Genomic DNA, 13,151 nt, shown 5'->3' with positions numbered 1-13,151 from the left:
CATGCAAAATGCAAAAATGTGAGTAGATAAATAGGTATCACCAAAGTGGGAAGGTAACAGAGTTCCGTGTCTAGTTATGCTGGCCACGTGGCCACAGAAGATTGTCTTCGGACAAACGCTAGCTCTATGGGTTGGAAACAGAGATGAGCACTGCCTCCTAGAGTCGGACACAACTGGACAAATTGTCAAGGGGAACCTTTACCTTTACCTTGAAGTGTTTGGAAAATTCAGCTGGTTCAAAACAATACAGCCAAACTGCTCTAACTGGCCATATGCATTTCCTTCTATTGGTCTGTTCTTTGGCATAATTCAAAGTGCTGTTAAGACATGTAAAGGCCTATATGACCCAACACAGACTGTCTGAAAAAACTTATTCTTTGAAACAAACCTGTGTAGAAGAGGATACACAGAGAGCCCTTTCTTGTGGTCCTGCCCCCTTCAGAGGCCTGTTTGGTGCAGACTCAAGAGAGAACCTTTTTGATACTTGTGGCCAAGCTCTAGAGTCTAGAAGTCTTGGCTAAGAGAGGCTTGTTTTGCCTATCCTTGCTACCCTCCCAGCAGCAGACCTTTTTGTACAGGCAGGCTTTCAGAACATGAGTGCCTCATACTGTAAGATTTCACATAATGGGTTGGTTCTCTTTTAAAAGAAAATTTGTGTTAGTATTTTTTATTATAATTTTAACTGTAAGTCACCTTGAGTCTCAATTCTGGGACAAAACAAACATGTTTTTGAATTTAAGGTAAATGTACCACAGATTTTTTTTCCCCTATGGAAAATGAGCAGAGTAGGGCATGACTTCAGAATCAGTCCCTGACACACATAATAATCCTTTATCTAATGTTTCAATGCTGCAGATACAGTCTGAATGAAGGGCAAGAAATCAATGGTGAAGAAGGTTGTCTCAGCATAAGAGTCTGGTCAGATGTTTCCTAATAGCTTCACAAAGATCTTTCTAAGATGGTGTGATAAGGGGATTGACTTAAAACAAGAGAGTGCCTTCAGGTTAAAGCAGTTTATTAAGGAGGCTCAATCTAATTTACTATGTTTTAGCTTTTAAACCATTCAGAATTATTCAGCTAACACTGCTGTCTTGGAGAATGGCTAGGACAGAAAGGAAAATTCTGGAAGAGTTCAGTAACATTTTCCTGAAGACATTTACCTCAAAATGAAGCAATTTTTAGAAAAGACATAACAATAACATAATTCAAGCCTGAAGGGTACTTTTAATAGAAAGTAGCAAGCCATGAAACAAACCAGTGATGACTTCTTCCTGATTTGAAGGAGTTCAACTAGAATGTCCTAAACTAAATTAAGCAAACTAAGAATGAAAGGAAAAGCTTCCTTTAACACAAAAGGTTGGGTTGCACAACAAGTAGCATAGAGAAGAAAATTAAAATGAGAGCAGAAAATTTGAAAAAGGAAGGTAACTTAGAGATGATGTGCTCCCAATTCTTTGGTCTGAGGAGTGGGGCATCTCATCTTGAAATAATGGGCTAAGATGCCTCCCCAGCTTGGACCGTGGACTGCCAGTGGATAAGCCTGGCCTTCAAACACTGTGCCAACACAGGTTTTAAAATGCTCCCCAAATTTCATCTAATGTCCAAAAAACTGTTCGTTAAGGGATATGAGTCTAGGCCAAGAGAGTTCCTTCTGTGTCCTTACTTAAGGAGCAAGTCAGTTGGATGGACCCAGAGCAAAGTGTTTGATAACTAGTACTAGGCAGCTGAATCAGCAGCTATATATTGTATGAACTATTGTATGTTCAAGATAACTAGAGTTGAGACCGCTACTAACACATCTAAGTCCAAATTGCTGCAGTGAACATAGATCTTCCTTTCACATCAAGCCTAGGTAGAACTGCTCCTTAGAGGAGCAACATAACCTGAAGTTCCTATACCTGTATGGAATGACATATATTCTACCACCACAGAAGGTGGAGGCATGGGCTATTTAAAATTAATAACTTGAGAGAGCATGAAGGAAAGAAACAAAGAATACAAAGGCCAGAATAAAACAAGTCACCCTTGGTTTTCTTATTTTTCATTCCACTAGAGATTGATAGGCAACTAACTGTACTTGCAATACAGTATCTATCACCCTGTACAACCATAATCAATTCAGTTAGAACTCCTAAACTATAAGCAGCATATAGTAGTTTCACTTCTTTAGGCAGATGAAGAAGCCAAGTTGTTCCTGAAATGCATATTTTGTTCCCTTATTCTTCACTGCCCCTTCTAGACATACATTCCTCTCCTTTGCTTTCATTTAACACACACACATCTCAAAGTTTAATCACTTTGAATTTTATCTTGCATGAAATGCTTGGTTTAATTGTCCTGGATTTCTTCAACACCGAACAATATCCTGTTGTGCAGTTATGCAAATAGCATGCGTCTTAGAAGTGAACTGATATTACAAAATAGTGGCCCAAATCCTGTTCCTTAGCATAGCAAATTGAACTAGAGTAGGCCCATTGAATTAAGGGACTATTTGCAAGGGTTGACTCATCAAATCTTCAATGATTCAGTAGGCCTACTCTAGTGCAATTTACTACACTAAGCAACAGGTTTTTTGCCACTGATGAACATTGAATCATATGACTCAGTTTGCAATAGATGTCTATGGAGATCTCTTAACTTACAGCAATTTGTTGCTAAAAGTTACCCCTTCTATATAACGGCACAACAGGATTTTGTCTACTGTTTTGGAGAAATACAAGGCTCATCTCCCCCAATTAGCGAATGTTATACAGCATTTACTGTATATCTTCACAGTATTAAACTTCTAATCAGTATTTGGGTTTTAATATTCCAGTTCTCCTGTCTCATGTCATCTTTCCGAGACAAGATCATCCCTTACTGTAAAAGGCCACAAACACAGAATACTTTTAAGAACCATGGAGAAGAAAATCTGGGAGAAACTGAAACAACTAATTAAATAAATAGCAGCTTTTTTTGTTCTCTAACATTGAAAATCAGTCAGTAAAGATGGTGCAAATACATCTGTCTGTATTATGTTGCTTTGGGGCAATCGTTTTGCTTCATACCAATCACAGTCTTGGCTAATGTCAAAAATGAGCTTTCACCACCTTTGACAACTGCTCTTCCCACTCATAAAAAAGCAGAAGACTCTTCTGCCAGGTTGGGGTAGAAATAAATATTACTTCAGCTGCACAGGTGGGAAATGAAGAGTTCACGTTCATTAACAAAACTCACAGCTCAGCCTGTCTATAGAATTCCTCTAAGAAATCGCTTATAATGCTTCATTCAAAACCTGTTAATGACTGATTAACACACTCCATGCAGGCTTTTTACGCTGCAAAAAATGGAAACGGATGTAGAATTCCATTCTAAATAAATTTTGAGCACTCTTGCATAGCACACCAAAAGCAAGCTAAGCACCAAATGGAGACTTGCCATCAACTCACATTAAAAGGCAATTTTGAAGCAGAGAAAGGAATCCTCCTCAGGATTTTTGTGGGGCCACGGTCAGATTTTTCTGCTTCTCGCCACTGCAACTCAAATTCTACCTTGTGGCTTGGGGCATATTGTTGCATTACGGGCAAGAAGGAGAGACAGGGGAGGGGACAGAGCTGGGCGTGAAGAGGATATTCTTTGGATGAAACAGGGAACTTGTGTCAGTTGCTGACATATTAAATTTAAAAGGGTTGGGTAATAGGAAAGGACCATGCCCAGTATCTTAGGGAGCTGCTGCCAGTCAGATCATGGGATAGGGCATTAGATGGGAAAATATCTTGCCCTGGCTTAAGGCAATTTCCTTTGTCTCCCACCCCACTCCTTATTAGCCATGCGTTACCATGTCAGTATTCTGTAGTGGTAGTTCTTTGTTCCTTTGTAAGGGTCAATGATTGAAAGGTTCTATCAATATGCACAATATCAGGAACACTCTGTTGTGGACAAAGTACAGTGCATAGCTCATGTGCTCTTAGTTGGGGAAGGTTACAGAAAGAAGAGTGGCAAGTTATTTTTCTGACTGCCTAGACATCTCAACCTTCTAGACCAGTGGTCCCCAACCTTTTGCGAACCGTGGACTGGTTGGGGGGTGGGGTGGGGGTCTGTGCATGGGGAGGTGGGGCACCTACCTGTGCATGCATATGTGGCTGGGCGGGGCACCCATGTGTGTGCATGGGGGTTGGTGGGGCACCTATTTGTGCGTGAGGGGGCAGGCGTGCATGCGTGCATGGGGGCGTACGTGCAGGGGGGTGGGAGGTCTATCTCCGTGGCCTGGTCCTGCCAAGGCCATGGCCCACTACCAGGCTGTGGACCAGGGGTTGGGGACTCAGGTTGAGGCCATTGGTTCCCAACTAGAGGTGGGCACCAACCACTGATTAGGTAGTTTGTGCCAGTTTATTTCTTGGCCTCCTGCAGCAGGAAGAGCCCCAGCTTCCCTTCTCTGCTTTCTCCAGGTGCTGTGTCTGAGTAGGTGTCTGCCTGTTCAGCTGAGAAATGAACCAGTACAAACTGCCAAACCAGTGGTTTATGTCCATCTCTATTACCAACCTTTGGTAACCCAGGTGTTCTTGGACTACATCTCCCAGAAACCCCAGACAGCACAGGTAGTGGTGAAGAGCTGCTGGGAATTGTAGTCCAAGAAAACCTGAGTTATCCAAGATTTGGAACCACTGTTCTGGAGTGATGACCAGCCTTTACTGACGAGAAAATCTTTAGTCCTACAGAGGGAAGCCTGTTGTGGCTTTTGGTTTCATTGCATCTGACCTGTGTTTCATTTTTGATTTTTTTATTATTTCCCCTCTCTTCTTATTCATCTGATTTGAATAATACTGGGCTAAACCTAAAGGGTCAGAACCTTCAAGGTACAAAATTCTATCAGTACAATTCTTTTGGAATCAGTCATCTTGTCAGCAGGATAAAGTTCTAATCTATTTAAGCACTAAACATACAAACAAAAAACAGACATGCTGACAAATCCAACATTTGATAAATCACAGGGATGGAAAATCCAGAGCTTCATAAATGACACAGCTTCTCCCCAGTTAGTTGAGGGGAGTATTACAGAGATGCTAATAATGAGCTACAACACGTTACTCCTCTTCATTAATTAAAACAGCTCCTTGTGGATACATGCTTTTTGTTATTGTTTTAGTGGTACTATAAACGTTGTGATGCTACATAGGGATAACAGGCTTTTTAAGTTCTAAAAGCAGCAACAGAATATTCTTCCCCTTCTGTTTTAGAACCTTTGGCTTGATCCTTTTTGTTTAACATTATTTCTCTATCTTTATTTGCTTCTTTTTTTGTTGTCTGTGCTTTTATACCATAATACAAATTCAGCCATTTATCCCTATGGCAGTAACTCTACCTAGTAGATGACAACAAGGTTGTTCTATTTAATTCCCTCTTCACTGTAGCACTGACTGAAGCTTGATGTGAGCATAATGTGTTTTAGGATGTCAGACCATCCTAAAATTTTAACGTGTTTTAGCATGTCAGACCATTGTAAAAATTTTCACAAGGCCAACACTTATTATGTTACACACACAGTATCATAATCAATGAATAATAAGATGTTACATAAATGAATGCTAAATAAACACTATCTATGAATTTAAAAGGTAAAAGTAAAGGTTCCCCTTGACAATTTTTGTCCAGTCGTGTTCGACTCTAGGGGGTGGTGCTCATCCCCGTTTCCAAGCCTTAGAGCCAGCGTTTTGTCCGAAGACAATCTTCCGTGGTCACATGGCCAGTGCGACTTAGACACAGAACGCTGTTAACTTCCCACCGAGGTGGTCCCTATTCATCTACTCGCATTTGCATGCTTTCGAACCGCTAGGTTGGCGGGAGCTGGGACAAGTGACGGGCGCTCACTCTGTCGCGTGGATTCAATCTTATGACTGCTTCTGACCCTGCAGCACAGGCTTCTGCGGTTTAGCCCGCAGCGCCACCACGTGATCTATGAATTAAATATGCCCGTAAATTCCATTTTGTCTTATCTGTTTCCATTTCTCTTTTCTGTTCTTCAATATTTTTTTTAAATCACCCAGTTCTTATCAGGAATTTCACCTCTTCAGCATCATGTACATTGGTAATGTCTGCACATAATTAACAATAAGACGGAATAGTCAACCATAGGAATATATTTTCAAGCTTTCATTTGCTCATTGCCTCAACATGCCAATGTAAATTTCTGGTTTGCTGTAATTAAAGGGTGGAAATCTCCCCCCCAATCAATCAATCAATCAATCAATCAATCAATCAATCAATCAATCAATCAATCAATCAATCAATCAATCAATCAATCTATCTATCTATCTATCTATCTATCTATCTATTTATATCCCGCCTATCTGAATCACATAGGACCACTTCTTCAACATGACTTTCTCTTACTCTTGACTAAGTAAAGACACAATACTATTAGTCAGTCCATTATAAGTGTGACCAAGTTTGGCCACACTGTATACATTCTATTTATCAGTCACAAAATTCTTTTGCAGACTCCTGGAAACCAGGTATATCTAATGAAGTACTTTATTTCTTTGTCCTTTTTTTTTCCAGAGCTTCAGAGCTCCTTACATGTGGTTTGTAGGCATTCTTTCCAGCCAATTAACAGGACCAGCTCTGCTAATTGTATGATGTGGGTCTACAATACTCTCTGGACACACAAAAGAAATACATACTAGTGACATTTTCCGAATATCAAACTGGGGAGAATGTTGTGACAACATCCAGAAGACTTCATGATGATGAAAGAATCTTGCATAGTTGTTCTTCCAATGAAGATGTTGATATGACACTGAGGGTATCAGTGACCTTCAGGCTGTTAAAAAGCATGTTCACATTATGGGACTGTGCTTCATAGACCTTGTGGGTGACAGTAATGTTACTTTCAGGGCCTGGCAGCTGTGCCCTCCAAATGTTCTTGGGCAGACAATTCCTATTAGCTCACATAGCTAACAGTGAGGCTTTATGGGACTTGCAGTCCAATATTCTGTTGCCTGCCCCAGTTCAGATGAAGATACTGTAATATCTTACCTGTAGCGAGCAGAACATACCAGTTGTGCTTCATCTGTTACAACCATTTAAGACTTCTAATGAGGCTGGAAGGAAATATAAATGGATGTGGGGGAATGTGGTGTAGGACATGGGGAAAAGTGCAGAAGCAGGATGAGGAGACGTGAGTAATGGAGACATGAGTACTGGAGCTCTGCCTCATGAGGTGCACAAAGGAGTATACAAAGTACTGTTTGAAGCCAATGCAGTACAGACTTCATCAGCTATTCACTCTACTTGCTGCCCTGTGGTGTCAGTCAGTTTACCTAAAAGCCAAACCTCCTGTTTGGAAGCAGAAGGGAACAGCAAACCACACTGCTGCCAGCACTTAAGCACACAGCAAAGTTCACATGGAGATCTGGTGTAGAGATCAATTACAGGATGATGATAATTTCTGAGTACCCAATGTGGCGGACAGAGTGATGGGCTAGGACTCAGAGTCCAGAGTTTAAATCCCCACTCAGTCATGAAAACTCACTGGGATATCCTTAAATATCTCACGTACCTTCAACACCCTATTACAGTTGCTGTAAGCCGACGACAACTTAATGGCACATAACTAATACTTTTGGGCTATAATGTGACAAACGTAAAGCAAAACGGATTTAGGGAATTATTTAGTCTGAAGTAATACAATTGTATTAATGCAATGTAACATTTAGCTTGCTAGAAGCCATATGTACAACATTTTCCAGTCCTTCTCAAATCATAGTGAAGCCACAGAAGCACTTTTAAATGAAATTCCATTAGTCGACATGTAAAGGCCACTGGAAAATTTGTAAGTTCTGTTCATTCAGTTGTGGTCCCATGGAACTCTCTAGTGGTGCTTATAACTGTGCTAGTAGTGTAACTATAGTTTTAGCTAACATCCAGGGTGGAAACAAAACAAAACAAAAAAAGCAGAAGGAAATCCAACAAATGAGCAGTAAGGGAGAAAAATTAGAATATGACTTAAACCCAAACTCTTACAAATAAAAAATAGAATTTGAATGTTCTGTAGGTAATATAAATGCATCGAAATGAACAGATTAATTCCTAAATTAATCTGCACCTAAAATTAAATCCTGCTTCTGCTGGTCACATGTTACAAAGCTTTGAGCAACACATCAGCTTGCTGCCTTGATTCTCCATCTGCTATTAGCAGTAATAAAAGTAATACTAATTTCTATATCAGAAAAGATTGCTGTGATTTACCATCTTTTAAAAGTCTTGAATATTCAGTTCTTCTACAAATGCTGCAATACTGCATTGGTATTTTTCCGCTGACAAGAGCTTATCTTTAGCACTAATTATACTCAGATAATCACAGTTGCCAGTATTATGACTGCAGTTTGTAACCTTTTTTATTTTTAATAAATCAAATTCCTATTAGAATTTTAAAAATCTGTGATGTAAATGGAGGGGACTGCTTAACACTCCTGCAATAGAGCTTGCGTTTCTGATCTTGAACATATGAGACTATGATTAGAATATCAAGCAGCAGCAATGACAATACAGATATATATGCAGCTCCTACTCCAGCCGTCTCCATAAAAATTGAGAACTGGAGTTATCCTAAACAGAATTTAGCCAGCTCCCAAAGGAAATATTCAGGCTTATGACTCATATGTAAGAAAGCGCATTTTACCTATTTGGAAAAAAATTCACATTTATTTACTGTCAAACAGGTGTTAAACTTTACATTGGATATTAGTGATGGGCTCATTATTAACAGGTTTACACAAAGGGATCAGAAAAAAAGCAAAAAAAATCTGAAACAATGTACATTTAATTAGATCTTTTATCATAAAATAAATTAATTACTAAATATAGGCAAAAGGACTATGGAAGAGTAATATTTATGTTTTCTCTTAGCTTAAAAGGGTCAGGCACCTTTCATTCACTAGAATGAGAGTAGTATTTTGGGTTTTCCTTTGGCCATGCCATTTTTGTTCTTCCTCCCCCCCAGTTAAAAAATAAAAAGGGAACCAATTTATAATTTGCTAATTGGTTATTGTTAAGCTGGCTGCATAGCTCATTGGTTTAGGTATCTGGTTGCGGAGCGGGAGGTTGGGGGTTTAATTTTGCACTGTGCTTCCAGGGAGAAAAGCCAGCCTGTGTGGCGTTCGGCAAGTGGCACAGTCTCAGGGCGCCCTAGAAAAGGGAATGGTAAACCACTTCTGTGTACTCTGTACCTAGAAAACCCTGAAAAAGCTCACCATAAGTCAGAATTGCCTTTACGGCACACAATTTTTATTATTATAACTGGTTGTTGGTTTTACCAAATGTGTGCAAGCCAGAGGCCATGGAATTAATTGGTGTCTAAGAGAATTCTTCTCAGAAATTATGTTCTTTTGGCAATAAGTTTAAAATATAAGAAGAAATACTAATGTCAAAGCAGAACACTGTTTACAGTGAAAAATAAGTGAAAATGGATAGATCTTGCGTTTTAAACATATTGCGGTACTACAAACCAAGTGTACGAAGAAACCGCTTGTAGCATATGTGCAACCAAGAGCGTTTCACAATATTTTCTTCAAATTCTTTCAAATTATTTTAACGACAATTATATTTCAGTTTGGACACAAATGTATTTATTTATTTTACCCTAGCAATAGAACAAAATATAATTTCTTTAGCCATTTTTTTTCATGAGAACAGTTCATTGTACAGTTGAGGAAATATATGAAATAAGGCCTGTGGCTTGATTGCTAGTGGTTAGACATGGTTTCAATCTTTGCCTTAATGGAAAGGATTTGCAGTGTGAACTGCAAACTGATGCAGAATCTCTCTCCTGCTTTTGCAAGTCTTGTCAGGAATAGTAGTAAGGTACAGTAAATTTGTCCCACAGGATTTTAGTGCCTACGACTTGTATATAATACAATGTAGGCCTACAAAAATGATGCAGCCATATTTACAAATTTAGTTCACAAACTGCTGCAGTAAAATGGCTGGAACATTGTGTGTGTGTGTGTGTGTGTGTGTGTGTGTGTGTGTGTGTGTGTGTGTGTGTTATTTCACAATCTCTTTTATGTCAGCAGCAAGATATCTTAAAATACCTTGATGGTATCTCTTTTTTTCTTTGTAACAAATAATTCTTTTAGTATACTCTGTGTATATACAAAGCTTTGTTTTATAAAAATTCACAGAACTGCAAAGTCCAGTCTTCTCCTTTCCATGGGAGAAACTACAGGGCCAACAGAATTGTTCACTTCAAGCGGATACGAGGGAGCCTGCCTGGGGCCAATTAAGTCTGTTTAATACTTGCATGTGGCCTTCAGCCTTCCTTGGCTACACTATTAAAGGCTTGTCACTAGCTGCATTTGTCCTTCCCTTACATCCCCTTCTGGAATACATCCTTCCTTGTTAATGGGAATGATATAGCCGTCGCTATTGCCCCTGCTGATTTGATAGTACATCTGAAGCTGATGGCCAGCGCCAAGATTTGGCATGCTTTTGTAATAAATGTCCTCACTCTCGCTCCTCCGGGAGGGAGAGAGGTCTTCCTCAATGTCAGGACTGCTCTCTGGGTAAGGAGAGTCTCTGAGGTTGGGCATACTTGTGTAAAGGGAGTCTCTGTTAGGGGACTGGAGGTGGTCTTCAACTTCAGCTGTTAGCTGGGACACGTAGCTGTCCGTTCCTTCAGTCTTCACTTTCTTCTGGGGCTGGTACAGAAGGGAGTGAGTCCGCTGAGGAATCAGAGGGGCCTCGAGTTCCTTTTGGTGCAGCTCCAGGCCTGGATTATCGCTGTGCATTAAAGATGAAGCGTCTGCTACAATGGCATCATCTTCGCTACTGCTTCCGCCAATCACAGCTTTGATGGGTAATGTGCGCTCCAGGTTATGGTTCTTGCTGCTGCCCCTCAGGTTATTGTGCACTAATTCCGAAATGATCATTTTTTCAAATGCAGTATCATTCAGGCTTAGTCCACAGTCTACAACTTGCACACTGTCATTATAGTCTCCGTTGCGCAAAGAGTAGCTGTTGTTGAAATTACCATTTAGCGGTAGAGTATCCATGGCACTTGTATCCCTGGCATTGTTCAGTGAATGTCCTGCAAAATGAAAGGGACACACTGGGGTTAGGGTCCACACTGCAGCTCACGTTCTTACTCTATAAACATCTTTAATGTAGTTCAGGACAAAGCTGTACTTGGAAGTAAGGGTGACTGGATATTCCCAACAGTAAAGAGTTACACACCTTGTACAAGAGAGAGAGAGAGAGAGAGAGAGAGAGAGGTTTACAAAGTAATACTGCTATTATGGTTCAGTGGTAACTTGCAATTAGGAATTTGAAAGCCAATGTAAGGGTTCTAAATGGAACAATTTAGCACCCACTTCTATAACTCCTCCCCAACAGAAGGGGAAAGTCACTCCATGCCCTTGCATACGTAATGCAAAGCAATTCATTCAGTAACATTTAGATTTTAAGTACAACACCATGATTCAGGAAAAAGAAAATCAACAGAATTTGTCCTAAACGACACTAAATTAAAAAAGGGAAAGAAAAAAAAAGGAATTAGGTCACATACGAAACAGAAGGTATATGCATAACAATACATCCATGTAACTGGCAAGCAACTACTTTAATATAGCATTTCTAACACTTCTTTGTGTGTGTGTGTATGTGTGTTTTATCTGAAGATGGAGCAAAGAAAAGAATGAAGAAAAATGGACAAGTACAGAGATTTCATGTTAAGCACAGACAGCCACCTTTCACACTAAAAGGGCCTGAGACCCACAAGCACCATCCAACAACATGGAAGACAGCAGGTGGAATGACTCACTTTGGACAAGTCACATCATGTCTGTCTGCTCAGGCTATCTGGCCTAAGAGTAGCTGATATATAAAAGAAAGTAAAATGATTTATTGTAACATGATGAAGAATTACTGAGCTTCTCAGCAACTTAGAGCAAAGGGTTCAGCAAATTAGATTGTTAGCAATAACAGCTTGTTTTCCCCCACTTGAATGTGATTGTTTTTGCTTTTTGTTGTTTGGTTTGTGTTTTTTTAAATTTTTTAAAAATTTTTATTTATTTTTGGTAGGAGTGGGGAGTTGCATTTCACATTCTCTTTGCAAGCAATGGCCCCAGGCTTCACAAAGGTCAAAGTTGGCCTGCAGCCCTGCAGTCTGCATCAGTCACAGTGACAGCACTGAATGAACCAGCACAGTCTATTTAGAGTTAGGCCCACAGACACTATGGGCAAATGGTCACAAGCAGAAATGTTAGGAATTTCTTTAAGCATGGGTCACAGAAATCAACCAAAGAAGAAATATTAGCTGTGGAATGGGAGGACATTATCAGCCAGGCTGACAACTTTCAACTGCTGGAGAAATGTACAAATTGCATACATCTGCTGGAAAAATGAACACAAGTTTAGGAAAGGAGGGGAAAAAAAACAACACTAGAATTTTATGGTGGCATGCTCTTTTTCTAGAGATAAAGAAATTTGGGTTTTTTTTTTCTAGAGACACAAAGACATGTAAACTAAGACATCACATTGCTTTCCCAGGCAAACTTTAAAAAAAGCTTGTAAAGAAAACTGAATGGCATGTATCATGGAAGAGTAGATGACTTGTTAGTGAACCCCTAAAAATCATTTCAAAACAGGTTGGTGTAGGGGAGGGGAAACAAAAGAAATAATCAAGTAGCGTGTTTGGAATGAAACTGACCACTGTGAGGCTGCTGCATTATATGCAAGGCTTGGAGTAGTTATAGAGAAAGCAAAGTTTCTATCAGCATTTAAGAAGGTTTCCGGTTTTACTTTCAATCTGTGCTTAAAGCTGCAGTTTAAACAAGAAAATCCAAAACTTGTTCTATAAAGACAAAAGGATTGGGTTGATTCCTCCCCTCTGAAAAGCCTTTTATTTGGTAAAAAAATATATATAAGAATTTTGAAGTGAAATAGCTGCAGCTAATTTTATATCATGTTCTTCCAGCCTTCACGTGTACTGAACTGGTTAAAAGGGTAGCAAATCTTTAGAAAGCCTCTCTAGGCTTTGATTAAAAAACTTTCTGTAGCTAGGTAATTTCATATATGTTCCTAGATCTTTCTTGCAAAAGCTTTAACCGTATGGAACATATGGCATTCATAAGAGAGAACCAACGTATGGGCCACATGCTGGTATTAATTTCCCC

The 13,151-nt window shown here is 39.6% G+C and overlaps 1 protein-coding gene across 39 annotated transcripts in view; it reads right to left on the bottom strand.

The window, feature by feature from the left end:
* Positions 1-8,662: 8,662 nt before the first annotated feature.
* ADGRL2 (adhesion G protein-coupled receptor L2) overlaps positions 8,663-13,151 on the bottom strand; it is a 723,239-nt gene continuing 718,750 nt past the window's right edge. For 34 of the 39 annotated variants that reach the window (XM_078393038.1, XM_078393043.1, XM_078393041.1 and 31 more), the window contains one exon: positions 8,663-11,065. In XM_078393038.1, coding sequence (XP_078249164.1) covers positions 10,311-11,065 — 755 coding nt within the window. In that variant the 3' untranslated portion in view covers positions 8,663-10,310. Of the gene's footprint in view, positions 11,066-11,797; positions 11,851-13,151 lie in introns of all 39 variants that reach the window. The other 5 variants (XM_072997863.2, XM_072997865.2, XM_072997868.2 and 2 more) reach the window with 1 other exon arrangement.

The sequence above is a fragment of the Pogona vitticeps genome, chromosome 4, assembly GCF_051106095.1.
Source record: "Pogona vitticeps strain Pit_001003342236 chromosome 4, PviZW2.1, whole genome shotgun sequence".
Classification (NCBI taxonomy): domain Eukaryota; kingdom Metazoa; phylum Chordata; class Lepidosauria; order Squamata; family Agamidae; genus Pogona; species Pogona vitticeps.
Note: the sequence above shows the minus strand (reverse complement) of the source record. Positions and strands in the feature narration are given on the sequence as shown.